At 42.6% G+C, this 13,368-nt stretch overlaps 1 protein-coding gene across 5 annotated transcripts in view; it reads left to right on the top strand.

Moving 5' to 3' along the window:
• The window catches only part of DPP6 (dipeptidyl peptidase like 6), a 559,332-nt gene that overhangs the window by 293,793 nt on the left and 252,171 nt on the right, over positions 1-13,368 (top strand). The window contains exon 1 of one of the 5 annotated variants that reach the window (XM_054059589.1): positions 3,652-4,242. The exons of the other annotated variants lie outside the window; for them this stretch is intronic. Within the exon in view, the coding sequence (XP_053915564.1) occupies positions 4,186-4,242 (57 nt within the window). The 5' untranslated portion in view covers positions 3,652-4,185. Of the gene's footprint in view, positions 1-3,651; positions 4,243-13,368 lie in introns of those variants that run through there. 5 annotated transcript variants of the gene reach the window in all.

Genomic DNA, 13,368 nt, shown 5'->3' with positions numbered 1-13,368 from the left:
GTCTCACCACTCTCATGGTTAAGAAATTCTTCCTAATGTCCAGTCTTCCAGAGCCACTGCAGCATTATTTGCCATTTGCAAAGTGTAGGGTTTGCAACAGTCTTTGAGTGTGGGGGAGCTTTGTGGTGGTGGTAGAGATGCGCTACAAGAACTTCTAGGAGTGTTTTGAGAATGATCCCAGAACACAATCCTGTTCCTGCCAGTCTCGGGAGAATGAAGCACTTCCCTTCCAACAGGAAAGGCTCTAGGATGTGTGTGACTAATTTGTAACAAGGTAATTAAAAATTATCTGTCTTACTGCAGCATGGCATGAATTTGTTGAAATAAGCACTGTGGGTGAAGATGAGTTGAGAAGCTGGGAACAATTCTTTTTCCTGTCACTGGTTCCTCTCCTGATGGGAGGGAAATGGCTGTCTGCCCTGCTGTGGTGCTGGAGGAGCTAATTGATATCAAGTGTGGGCATGCCATTCGTGTGGTTGTAGTTGGCATTTTGAACATGCATCTTGGTTAACGGGGCGAGAAGTTTGTGCTTATAATGGTGCTCCTGGGCTGTCCTAGTGGTGGCATGCCGTGGACTACTTTGCTTAATGGAGTATGCTCATGATAGGAGTACAGCTTGTGTGGCAGTGAGCGAGTCTGGAGGTAGACCCTACGCATGGCCCAGGCAGCCAGTAAAGACAAACATGTTGCAAAAGAGGGGTGGTAGATGGCAAACAGCTTGAGGCATCTTCAAACCTGGCAGGGAAGAACAATGTGCTGCCTGTATCCCTGTTATCAGCTGGGATGCTTTGGGGAGGGATAGTTGGGAATGTCATGTTCTCATGTTTCTTAGCTGCCAGTGCCTCCTGCAACACCCTAAACGGGGCTGTCAATATAAACCTTTCTGCCTGGACAGCTGCTGGGGTTGGCAGATACTGAATCTTGTCCTGTGATAGGAATATATTAATCTTCCATAAGTGATGACTCAGCCAAGCAATAAAGTTCGTACCCTAACACAGCAGAGAGGTCAGGATGGATGACTTCAGTCCTACTAATATGTGAGCAGATTATTCTGTGCTTGTTAGTAATGAGTGTTTCTGAATGGCAATGGCCACTGCTTCCTCCTCTAGTGTCTCTGCAGGAGATGTTTGGCGACCTGCAGACCCCTTTGATCAAGGAAGGAAGGTGACGGAGAGCTGGAGGGTGTGATTGTTCCCTGCTTTACCTCCTCCTGGCAGTGAGCATGGACTCATGGCCATCAGAGAGGATGAACTCCCCCACATGGGTCAGGGGTGAAAGAGAGGTGCCGCTAGGCAGAGAGAGCGAGGCACAAGTAGCTGTGCCAAAACATTTGGATATGCAGTGAGAACAGTCAGCAACGTAATGCATCTACGTAATGAGGCTAAGCCATATGCGTTTGCATAGCTAACTGCTGGAATAATTAGCACAATTAACTTCTTATGTGTCCAGCAACAAGCTTATTGGAAAAAAAACACCCTACATTGTAGAGAAGAGTGGCTGTTTCCAGAGGTAGTGAAAGCTGTGTATCTTACATTGTTAACCGTGAAAGAACTGAATAGACAAGAAGAAGACATGCAAGGGTAAAGAGACAGGTACAGGAGCCTGAACACATATAAGTTTATGGGACCTGATGAGGTGCATCCCAGAGTCCTGAGAGAACTGGCTGATATGGTTGCCAAGCCACTCTCCATGATATTTGAAAAGTCATGGCAGTCAGCAGAAGTGCCTGCTGATTGGAAGAAGGGTAACATTGTGCTCATTTTTTAAAAGGGCAGAAAAGAGGACCCTGGGAAATACTGACCTGTCAGCATCACCTCTGCCTTGGAAGATCATGGAACAGGTCCTCCTAGAAGACTTGCTAAAGCACGTGGATGGGGAGATTGGAATTAGATGATCTTTAAGGTCCCTTCCAACTTAAACCATTCTATGATTCTAAATATATTTATTTTCAATAACAGTGCTGTTGAGTTTAGTGATTGTGAGAGTATGTACTAAGGAAGCAGTGACACACTGAATGGACTATGTAGTGAGAGTGATCTGTTTTGCAGAAATTTCCATGATATTCTGCAAGGAAGTATAAATACATTAAAACACCACCAAACTACAGTTTTGCTTAGTTTAAATTAGTCTTGGGAAGAAAAATAGCTAAAGTGTGGAGTAAAGCAAGCCTTCACTCCTGCCCACAACAGGTAGAAAAATAGACCAAGCCGACTGGAAAATTCAAACTAATGTACTTATATAAGATCTTGAAAGCAATTCCATTCTAATGGCTGGGGAAGAAAGTATAAGAAACCTCGCCATAAACATCTGCAAAATATTGTGACTAAACCTACTGAGACTAAGGAGATGAAATTACAATGTAAGCTGGGACTGTCTCACATTGGGGCCAGGCAAGTTTGCCCAGGTTCCTACCAGCAAAATTCCATGTTGCAGTATTTAATGTTGTAGTTTCTATGAACTGATGTGATATATAATGGTGAAAATACAGAACTACTTAGAAAGTATTAGAAATACTTAGTGGTGGCTAATAGATAATCTCTAGGAAAACTTGTCCTGTCGTTGATCTGTCCCTGAACCAAGGATCAAATTCATCCCTGGTGTAAAGAGAGATTGCCTCCAGCAGATTTGTGCCTCCGGTACATGTGACTTTGTATGATAAATCTGTGTTGTAAAAGTGAGGATCAAATGGGGCATAATCACTTTCTTGTCAGATAAATACTCTGATGTTCCATTTCCTTAGTGGGTTTTCTGCAGACTCAGCGGACTTCCCAGTACCATGTGAGTGAAAAAAACATGTAGCTTTTTTTCTGCAGCGTTACAGCGCAGAGGCAAGCTTTGGGCTCGATCCAGCACGATATATTGGGTGCTTTGGGAAGGAGGTAAGGAGAGGTAAAGCAGCAACATGGCAGTTTCATGTCATCTGATATTGAGGTGAGCTAGGGCTTGCATCAATCCCAAGCAAATATTGAACTACATTGATGCTACTCTGACTTCTGTGTTACTGTGTGAGGTCCCCTGAGGGTTACTGGAGAGTGGTACTTTCTTTGTGCCTGATGCTCAGGCACAGCCCGTGTTACACCTTTCTGATAGCAAGGTGGACAAGTGGACCAGGAAGGCTTGTTTGACAGCTCTGCCATGTTGGGAAGATCTCTATTATGCCAAGGAGTCCACGGGGAGTAAACTGCACAGAGATGAGCAGGCAGCACATGCTGGTGTGTCACCCTGCAATATGACCTACATGGCAGAAAGGATAGCAGAAATGCAAAGTGGTCCCCATCACATCAAGGACATGCAGAGGGACAGGAGGAGGCTGGGGACATGGTTTACCCCTGCTTAATGTGCCACTCTTTGGCAGTGAAGCAAGCAGCTTCCCCGGGAAGCCTTGGTGCTTTCTGTGTCCTGTCAGTGGGAACCTGCTTCCCTGGGAGTACACACCACATCTTCCAAAACTGCTCTGGCAGCCGGACAGAGACTGCCCTTGGCACAGCTTTCCTTCATAGCTGGGGACAGCAAGGGCTTTGAAACCTCCACAAGTTGGGAGAAGATGAGAGTACATCTGCCAGAAACTCTGCATCCGTGGCACTCCTTTTGCTGGCAGTGCAGGGGATGCAGGATTTAATTCCTGAGCACAGGTGCCTGTAGCCCCTTCCACCCCGGCTGCAGGAGGGGAGATGACTGCTGAGATCCAGCTCTGCACATCACCAGCGAGCAGCACATTGTGCTACGAGGCGGCGGGTGCATGCGCAACGCGCGGGCTGCCGCCGTGGAGGTGGGGAGCAAGGACCACATCGCTGCCTCCCGGCTCTGAGCTGCCAGTTGCTGGTTGCCAAGCAGTTATCATTGTTTCTGTGACGATTGCAGAGGCTGTTGCTAATTGAAGAAGCCCCCACAGCATCCTTCTCTCTGCTCCTGCTTCTGCTTTTATTTTAGAGGCTCAAGGGAGAAGACAGCTAGACTAGTGCTTTTTTACATTGCATTTTTATTTATTTCTTTTTGTGGGGGTGGGAAATTTCTCAGCTGGTGATTAAGTGATGGACTAGTTACTCATCCTTATCCCTTTAGTCTTTGTGTGTGTGTGCGTGCGCGTGTATGTCTGAACACACAGACGAGCTTATACACACACACACACACACACACGCACAGTAAAATCCTGTTTGCCACTGCAGTAGGCACAAATAGGTGAGCATGACTACAGCCAAGGAGCAAAATGCATCAGGGAAACAAGCCCAACAACAAGAACAGGTAACGTTTATTTTCCTCAATTTCAAACAAATGCAGATTTGCATTGTATAACTCTGTGTTTCTTGTATGATTAATATTTTTATTTTAATCTTCTTGGTTTGCATTCCTAAAATTGTCAACTGAGTCACCAGTCAGTGGCAGGAGGGAAGTGCTGTGCAGCTGGGTTCAAGGTCTGCTTTCTTGGTGTGTGTGGAGGTTGGAGCAGGGGGTGGGGGGAGTGAGAAGCTGAAATTGTGCTATTTTTAACAGTCTGTACCTTTTGCTGAAGGTTAGAGAGGTTTGTTCTGTAATTTGTTCCTTAAGGGGTGGGGGCAGGATCAGGATCTTAGGACGGAGACCCCTTCTTGCTGGAGTAAGGGGGTAAGACTTTTAAACAGCCCTTCTTCAGATGGATATAAAATTGCAGAAGTAGTTTTCAGCTTCTTACTTTATATGCACTTTCAGGATTTCCTTTTTGTCTGACATTTTCTTGGAGGGACACTTTGGAGTACATACAGTGTGTGCTTAGGCTGTGCGTGTGCAAGCAGTGAAGGGGGGCAGGCAAAAAGTAGCTGTAAGTAGGTATAACTGCCATTAACTTTAGGGAGAATTGCAGTGTTCACACCGTAGTTGAATTTGATTCATTTTCTTCCTCTTGGTAGGTGCTGTACGTATTTCTATAGAGGTAGAAAGTTAAAGACTTAATTTTCTCTGTCATGCCTGCCTTTTAGAGTGTATTCCTATCTGACAGCGCTTACCAGGACAGAATGAAGTCAAAACTTTCCCTGTCAAAAAAGCAGCGGGTGGCAGAAAAAGGGGACATATCCTCAGCTGTAGAAGATAGGAATAGTTAAAAAGTGATGGCATAAGGGAAAGTCTGGTTGCAATCTCTGAGCTCCAGCTGAGGATAGCAAAGGTTCTCAGGCTCCTGGTGCACTGGCAGATCAGCAGCTCCCTCCTCCTCGACACCAGCTTCCCCTCCCTGCACTCAGCCCCACGCCTGGGGGATCGCCAACGAGCCCGTATGCTCCAATTCTTCAATTTGCATCATCTCCTTAAGACATTAGAAGTTCACCGCTTAAATCTTCGTTTAGGACAGCATGGGAGGATAATTTAAATAGATCTCTCAGGGCACAAATTAATTCTTAAAATAGTTCTTCCTTGCTTGATAGGCTGAGAGCCTCACACATTGTTTTTCTTTTTTTTTTTTTTTTCTTGGTGCTTAATTTTAGGGAATTGAGGAAAAGCATGGGAAGGCACTAGGCACCACGAGTAGCATCATATAATCTGCATTTTCAGGGTGACATTTTACTAATGGCCAAAACAGGCTCAGTGGTTCAGTTAAAACCAGAAGAAAACAACTTTGGTACTGAGGGTCGAGAAACTGTGCCTTCATCTAACCTTACATCTGTCGAGCTTCTCTGCTTCTCTGACCGTTGCTTTTGGAATATGTATTTTTGTCACTGTTTGCTGCAGATTAAAATTGTAGCTGTGTTTCTGGGAGGCAGTGGTATAAAAGTGCCTTTTCTAAACAAAGATTGCTGTGGGGCCGTCTCCTCCTTCTTCTTAAAGCTGTGTGAAAGTGTTGGGGTTTTGTAAGTCAAGAAGGGCAAAGGAGCAGAGTTTTTGTTTCAAGTAGTTTTACCTGCCTAATGCCATTTTGCTACTGGCATGCCATATCTTTGCTACTTCTCTCTCCCCACATGAGGTATAAAATGCACAGAACAGGCCTTTAGTATTGTGCAGAGTCTTGATTGAATATATTCTATAACTGATTGCATTGCAATTATACCCATTTGGTATGCCTAAATATTCTGAGAGTACATGCTCTTTCAACTGTGCCCTAGTGTGAGCATGAAATAGAAACATCAGGCATATATAAATATCAATGATATTGATGAATATTAATGTTTGAGTCTGTAAGCAACTTTGCTAACTCATATTTTTGTTGTTTTCACAATATATTATTAGAAAAATGACATACAGTTGGAGTCAAATCCAGTCTGTGTCTATTGATTTGAGCGTGCTTCTATCTTTTAACACCAAACACAGATCTAAACCCTTATTTTACTTATGACAGTTCATAACTGACAAAAAAAAAAACCAACTACCCAAATTCTATCAGCTGAAATTGTGTTTTCAGGCTTGTGTATGCCAAAAATTGCTGAGGTATTTCCTTGCTTAAAACTGATCAAGAAACTGAAAATTGTAGCTGAGAGACAATTGAAGGCACAGTGTTAGTCTCTCTGTAGAAGTCTGAGTCATTTTCAGAAGCAGCTGCTGCTGTCGTAAGAGATTGTGACTGTCCCTTTTCTGTATTCCTTACTGTGACATTCTCTGGATCCAGAGGCAAGTGACACAGTTGGCTAAAGTCTATGCTGTGTCCTACTGTGCTAACCCAAACAGTAGCTGAGCATGAAAAGACATTGCAGGAATGGGGTGGGAAAGTTTGAAAACATCTGCAGAAGCTATGTGGGCATAAGCTTAAAAATCTAATTCTGACTGATGTGTCTATATGCAAATGAAGACATGCTCTGTCCTGAGATTTACAAGAATTTTAATAATTAGAAAGTGATTCGGGTGTGGAAATAAGCAATACACTGCCATACCTGCTCAAAGCCAGGCTATAAGCTTCCCTTTCTTCCCTTTATTAATTAAAAATGTTTCTTTCTCATATGGTTTCTTTCTGATGAGCAATGTTGCCCACCTCTACACCGGTTAAACTACACAGATTTTTAATCACTTATATCTGTTTCATGGGTCTGAACTTCAAGTCTTTTGGGTATTATGCACAGAACACATTCTGTAAATGGTATGTAATACTGTCTCTCACTGTAAAGTTGTGATTGCTTGACCAGGATGTCAGTTGAAAGTGGTTGCCTCTGTATGCTTGGACGCTTTTGACACGACTATGGTTTCTGGATTAAGTAGTTGGATACCATGCAGTATACAATGATTACAGTAGGCTTTCTGCTAGACACAGTGCTCAGAAGTCTACAGAAGAGCCTGCAGATGCTAATAGGCATGAGATCTGGCTGAAGAGGACTAGTGAGTCTCCTTCTCTGTCTTAGGGATTGTCAGCTGGATGTGTGAATATACTATTAAAGCCACTTTTCCGTTAAAAAGGAGGAATTAAAAAGCAACAACAGGTCAAATATTGGGTTGATGTGCTTTGGTAATTTGCACCAACTGAAGATCTTTGTGTTTGAATGTAAGCCTGTAAATTTGTTATCTTAGTTTAGCCCAATTCTTCCTACATTTAATGACCTTTGGGAATGCAAATAGCTCTACAGGCATGCATAAAAATAAGGAGTCTGTTTTTTATGAAAATGTGGTAAAAGGCATAATGCTAAAATGAGACTTTTAAGTATTTTTAAAAATGAGTCAGCATATAAAGGATATCAGGATCACACAGATTCTGAAAGAACACCTTTTATTAAACATATTTAAAGGGTTGTTTGGTTAATTGGGTACTTGAACACTAAGAATAAATGTCCCCATTTCTTTTGCCAATAGAGGAGAATTGTCATGGACTTACAGGGAGTGAGAACCTACTCTGAAATGTGTACATGTCCTAGACAAGGTTGTTAATGATTGTTTGCATGCAGCTCCATGTAAAAGAGTGAAAATTAAGTAAGGAGGTGAAATATCTTGAGGGCTGCCTTTTATTGAAGGGGACTCCTCAGAGGACTGGAGTCAGATCAATAATATAGTTCTGCCTGTTAGCTATCATTAAGGTAATCAATTTTGAATTTCACAGAACAGATGGAATTCCAAATAATAGGTGTCTTCCAGTGGTGAGAGAACACATTTAACTTGGAAAACCTTGGCCAGAGTCAGGAATAAAATGATGGAAAGATTAATATTTCATGCTCCTAATGTTCCCCTGCCACTCTGTACTTCACAGAATTAGTCTGTAGTATGTGGAAGAGTGAGTGCAGTTGGAGTATCTAATATACTATACCAAAATTTGCCTCCATTTGAGTAAGTTTATCCAAATAAGAAAAAAGACTGCACTTCAGATGGGTTATGCAGGCTTTTCCCCTGCGTAGTTATAATTCAGGTAATTCTGGAACTACTGTATCAAAAGGTGTCAATCCTCATGTGCTCTGCTGTCTTCTTTCAAGGTCATAAGTATCCTCAGTCATTGTAAGCCAAGTCCTATGCTGTTATTTCATTTCCAAAGTGGAATAAACTAAAAAAGGTGCATGTGCTTACATTGGGAAATAGTGTGGACCCACTCCAGGAGGGTAAGAGAAGTGGTGTTGCAGTCCCAAATACATCTTTTGGACATGGAGTTATTTCAAGCTAGTTCCAGAGAGGTGTGAATGCCCATTAGTGGTTGAACAGCATCTTCTTATTTAGCTTCATCCAAAAGGAAGCCAGTTTTGTGCTCTGAGGCCACTACAAAATGTGAGTTAGTGCTTAGTAGATGGTGACAACTGAGATATTTCGTCAGTAGCGCAGTTCTGAATTGAATAAAATACCAGATGTGATACGCATGTCTTTAGCAGGGATAGGGAGATGTTAAATTAATATAACTTTATGTGAGATATGTTTCTGTATCTGAAGATATTCTTACCTGTTCTTTTTTTTTTTTTTTTTTTTTTTTTCCTGAGTGGTGTGACTTAAAATCATTCCAGATCTGCCCTCCTCACCTGAGTGCTGTCGAGCAAGTCATCAGCCCTGCTTTGGTTAGTTTCACATGCTTTATCTGAAAGACATCAACAGTCCTGATTGGCTGTGACACTGCAGCCTCCTTACATCACATGAGCAATACAAATTGCCTCCAAAGAGCACAGGATCCCTTCACATTGCAAACAGGCCATAGAGTACAGCAGGTTCAGACACATACTATAAGCTGTGAATTTTATCTGTCGAAATAGGGAAGGGGCTTTTCCTTTTTGTTTGCCAGTACCATCCCTGGTGCATGCTAGACAACAAAGAGCCACTACTTAATCTTCTGTTTTCTTAGCAAGGTCTGAGATTATGCATTGAAACTTTATGTTTGGAAGCAGACTGAGCTTTAAATGTTGTCCAAGAAAGCCCTGATTTACAGTGCCATTAACTGGCACAGTCAGACTCCCCACTGCAGCACTCCAGTGGCATAAAATCCATGCAGAGGAATTTAGGAGCACCATGATATACCTCTGTGGTACCCAGATTCAACAGTGGGCTGAAAGGAGCTTGGCCTGGAGCTGTTGAACAGGTGGGAGTGAGTCTCCCAGGAGATGAGCTAATTTAGCATATTATCTCAGTGACTTGTGATAGCAGAGCTCCTGCTTTCTTGGCTGGAGTTAAAAACTGTCGTATCTCAAAGGTGAGTCCCTGTTTCTGAGAATCCCTCGTTCTTTCTGTCTTGCTGCATTATTCTGACTCTGATCATTACAGCTGTGCAGAAAACAGAGAGCAGTGTCCACTTTTGGAAGGTATCTAGCAAAAAAAAAGGGAAAGAGGAGAAACTTAACTCTGTCTAGCATAGAAAATAAGTATATTTTTTTAATTTTAATGGAACTGCATAGTGTCTGTTGTTTAAGTGCACAATTTAAAAAAAAAAACAAACAAAAAACTGTTGATATGAGACAATACTGTTTTTTTCTTGATAACAACTCTATAAATTATGCATCTTAGACCCAACACAGTCTTTCTCCAGGAAGTCATAGAGAACATTTGTGTTTCATTCTGTTAATGGTATCTGATCTATTTCTCATGAGATTAAATTTCCATAGTAGTGCTCTGGAGACTACTGTATTCAGGAACATGAAATTGCATCAAACTGGCAGTCTTTGCAAGCTGTTAATTTGCTGTGAGTAATGCAGGCAGCTAAGCAGTGGGGAGAGGGAGAAAGAGATGGAAATGAGCCTGTTTGTCCTAAAGCTAAAGTCTCAAAAACAGACAGCTGTAGCTAAACTTTTTTTAGTGTTCACTACTAAAATGAAAGTGCTTCTGGAAGGCCTCAAATGTGTCAAGACCATGTTATGGTTGCTGATCTTCTGAGCATACAGCTTCTAAGGGTTTGTATACTTCCACAGGATGACACTTGAGGCTGTGTAGGCTTTGCACTTGGGCTATATCTTGACAGGATGTGCTCTACCACTTGTCCCTGGGACAGTGTTGGTTGACTGCTGCTCCCTGCATTCCTGGCAGAGGTACTTTGTGTTGCAGTCTTTCTCATTAAGTCTTTCTTTTGCTTTTGGATCAAAGCAGAATAGTTTGTCTGTGAAGTTTACCAGTTATCTAGGGGACATGAGACTGTGCTTGAACTCCACAAGAAAAATGTCTTAGATATTTTTAACTGTTTTCTTAGAGCACCTGATGCTTCATTACAGTTATGGTCCATTAGCAGTCCTAGGAACTGCTACAATCATTTTTTGAACTATGGTTTTACTTGCTTTCAGTTCTTATGCCTTTAATGCTGCTTCTTTGTGATTTTTATAATGCATTAAGTTGTGATGAATCATGGTCACTTTGGATGATGTGAGAGAAGGTGCACTTTTTAAATTATGTGAAGTATGGTAATATCTATTGTTTCTTTTGTCCTTTCCTTCTTTCTCTGATTATTATGTGGGATTCAGATAGATTCAGAGAAAGGAGAGTGCTGATGGCAACAGAACAGGAAAGCTGAGTGCACTTCTCCAGATTGCTGCTGCAGATATGTAGAAGGACTAACTGCAGAAGTGAGAGGAATGCATTAAGCAAGTTTGTAAAACCTTTGTTAAAACAGAAATATGGAGAGGGACCTATATTTGAAATCAGTTAAAGTGATTATTTTTGTGATTATTTTCAAGAATAGAAAGGTTAGTATTGATTTCGGATTAAAGGGCAAAGTTAGAGTGGGATTATCAGGTAGCTTTGACTGATGGTTCAGTGGTTGGAACGTGGAATTTAGTGCTTCTTGTGCTGCAGACTTCTGTCATGGTTTTGAATGAGTGTCAAACGTAGGTCCTCGGTGGCAGCCAGCAGCAGCTCTTGTCCTGAGATAGTCCATTGTCACCTTAGTTGGAAAAAAAAAAGGAAAAAGGACCTGGGGCTCTCCTGAGGATAAATATAGGAAATACGAGATTCTGAGATACTGTCATAACTCAGGCTGCACAAGTAAGTACCTGAGATATCAGAGAAATGTACTCCTTGACATTTAGAGAATGCAGGGAAAGGGTCATAGGGGAAAACCAGAAAGTTAAAACTTATTCTGAAGACTTAGATATGACTAAGAATTTCAGCAGAAAGAAGATCAAGATAAAGATGAATCCTGGCAGGGCTTCAGATAGTTATAAGCAAACTTGCAAATGAGAGAGAGAGGAAATGCATAGAATTTGAGGATTATATCTGATTCTAAGACTTTAGCACCCTGAAGCAATTTTAGAGTTTGAGGTGAGACAGTGGAATAATGCAGAAAGACCTATTCTGAGGAGTAATTTTTTTTTTTTCAGTAGGAATACTGTGGTGCAATTATGAGCCATAGAGATGTAATGGAAGCGTAAATGGGGAGATGACAAGCCAGGGATATGTGTGGTCGAGGATAAAACCAAAACCTTTCTGAAGTGAAAGCCAGAACTGTAGGGCCCAGGAGGTTGATGGAGAGCATCTTCCTGAAAGTCAGGAGGAGGCTATGAGTCAAGACTGAAGCCCAGACCTGTTACTTGTAGAAAGAAAGCCCTGAAAAAAGTCGTGGAAGCTGTGGAGAGAGTTCTTCAGTGTGATAAAGGTGGAGAGGACGTGGCTACTTCCCACCACCGTTGATGAAAATCCTCCACAGATCAAGGAAAATGAGAGAGAAGATGAGTGGGCTAGAGAGTAACTATTAACTGTCTGGAGGAGTTGTAGCAATTACAGGAGAAGTATAATTGGATTTGGGGGTGAAAGGCCTGTGGAGGAAAAAGCTGCATCTAGGCAACTGGTTCATAAGGACGCAGAGAGCACATGGCAGCACCCTCCTCCATCCCACAGGGAGGTGGCAGTAGTAGCAATGAGACAGGGGAAGGAGGAAAATCAGCTCTGGTTGTGTTGTACAGGGTTATGGTTAGGGTAATGGCCCTCTGTACAGTTGTACAGAGCAATGATGCTTGTCATTCACAGAAATGTGTTCAATGGAAGATCTCAAGCTTGGCAAACTTCCTGAGGTCTTGCAGAGAGGGTCAGCAGCTGCTCCCCTTGCAGTGGGTGCTTGATGTGGCACCAACAGAGGAACGAGGTGCAAGACTTGTGTGACAGAGGGAGTTCAGAGCACTGCCTCTTCTCTTGCCTTTGCTGAACATTTATCTTGTGGCCTTGGACAGTGCTTTGTCTCACTATACCCTTCCAGTAATACTCTGGTAACTGGTTACCTGCCTGCCCTGAGTGAAGCAGCAAAGACAGCTGTATTTTTGCCAGCTCTAAGATACTCTTCAGAAGTACCCTGCCTTCAAAATAACCGCTGAAATAATGCATTAATTAAAGATACTGCTCCCTCACGTGGCAGGGGCAGTGGGGAAAAAGCAGCAGCTGTCTTGGCCAGGGGAGAAGAAGAAGAGGTTAGAATTAAAAAAGGGAGAGGGAGAATAGGGTTAAGGTCGTCTTGCTTAGGTTCACATTCCCTCATCCTCCCTTGTATTACCCATTCCTGAGTGCCCTGATTGTCTGTCCCCTTATTGCTGCTGGAGGAAAGCTTTTTTTTTCTTTGAGAGGCAACCTGTGTGCTGTATACATAATGCATGGTAACTGGCAAGCAAGGTATGGATATTACTATTATGAGATATTATTTTGTGACGGAAACTGCAGGTGAAAAGTGAAGATAGACCATAATTTCTCAGAGTGGTATTTTTCCCGGCCTATTGGACAACATCCAGTCACAGAGGTGTAATAGGGACTCTGTTTTGAGATCCTGTCTTGTTAAATAGCCCTGCCAGCATCGTGGCTGTGCCTCCATGCTCAATGACCTTGGTGGAGTAGGTTGGCTTTTGGATGGAGCAATCTCCCTCCATCTGTGCAAATGAGGAATGCTGTGAGAAGGTATTTCCCTGTCTCTGTGACCATCTTAAAAAAGCCAAATTGCGGATGGTCATAACCAGAGCATAGACCAGTTTGGCTGGAATTGCCACGTGTTGGGATGGAGAGAGTTAGTCGATGAGATCCTGATGAGTCACCGAGAGAGCAAGAGCATCTAGACGC

The sequence above is a fragment of the Cuculus canorus genome, chromosome 2 (genome assembly GCF_017976375.1).
Source record: "Cuculus canorus isolate bCucCan1 chromosome 2, bCucCan1.pri, whole genome shotgun sequence".
In the NCBI taxonomy this organism is placed as follows: Eukaryota; Metazoa; Chordata; class Aves; order Cuculiformes; family Cuculidae; genus Cuculus; species Cuculus canorus.
This window is presented reverse-complemented; position numbering and strand designations above follow the sequence as displayed.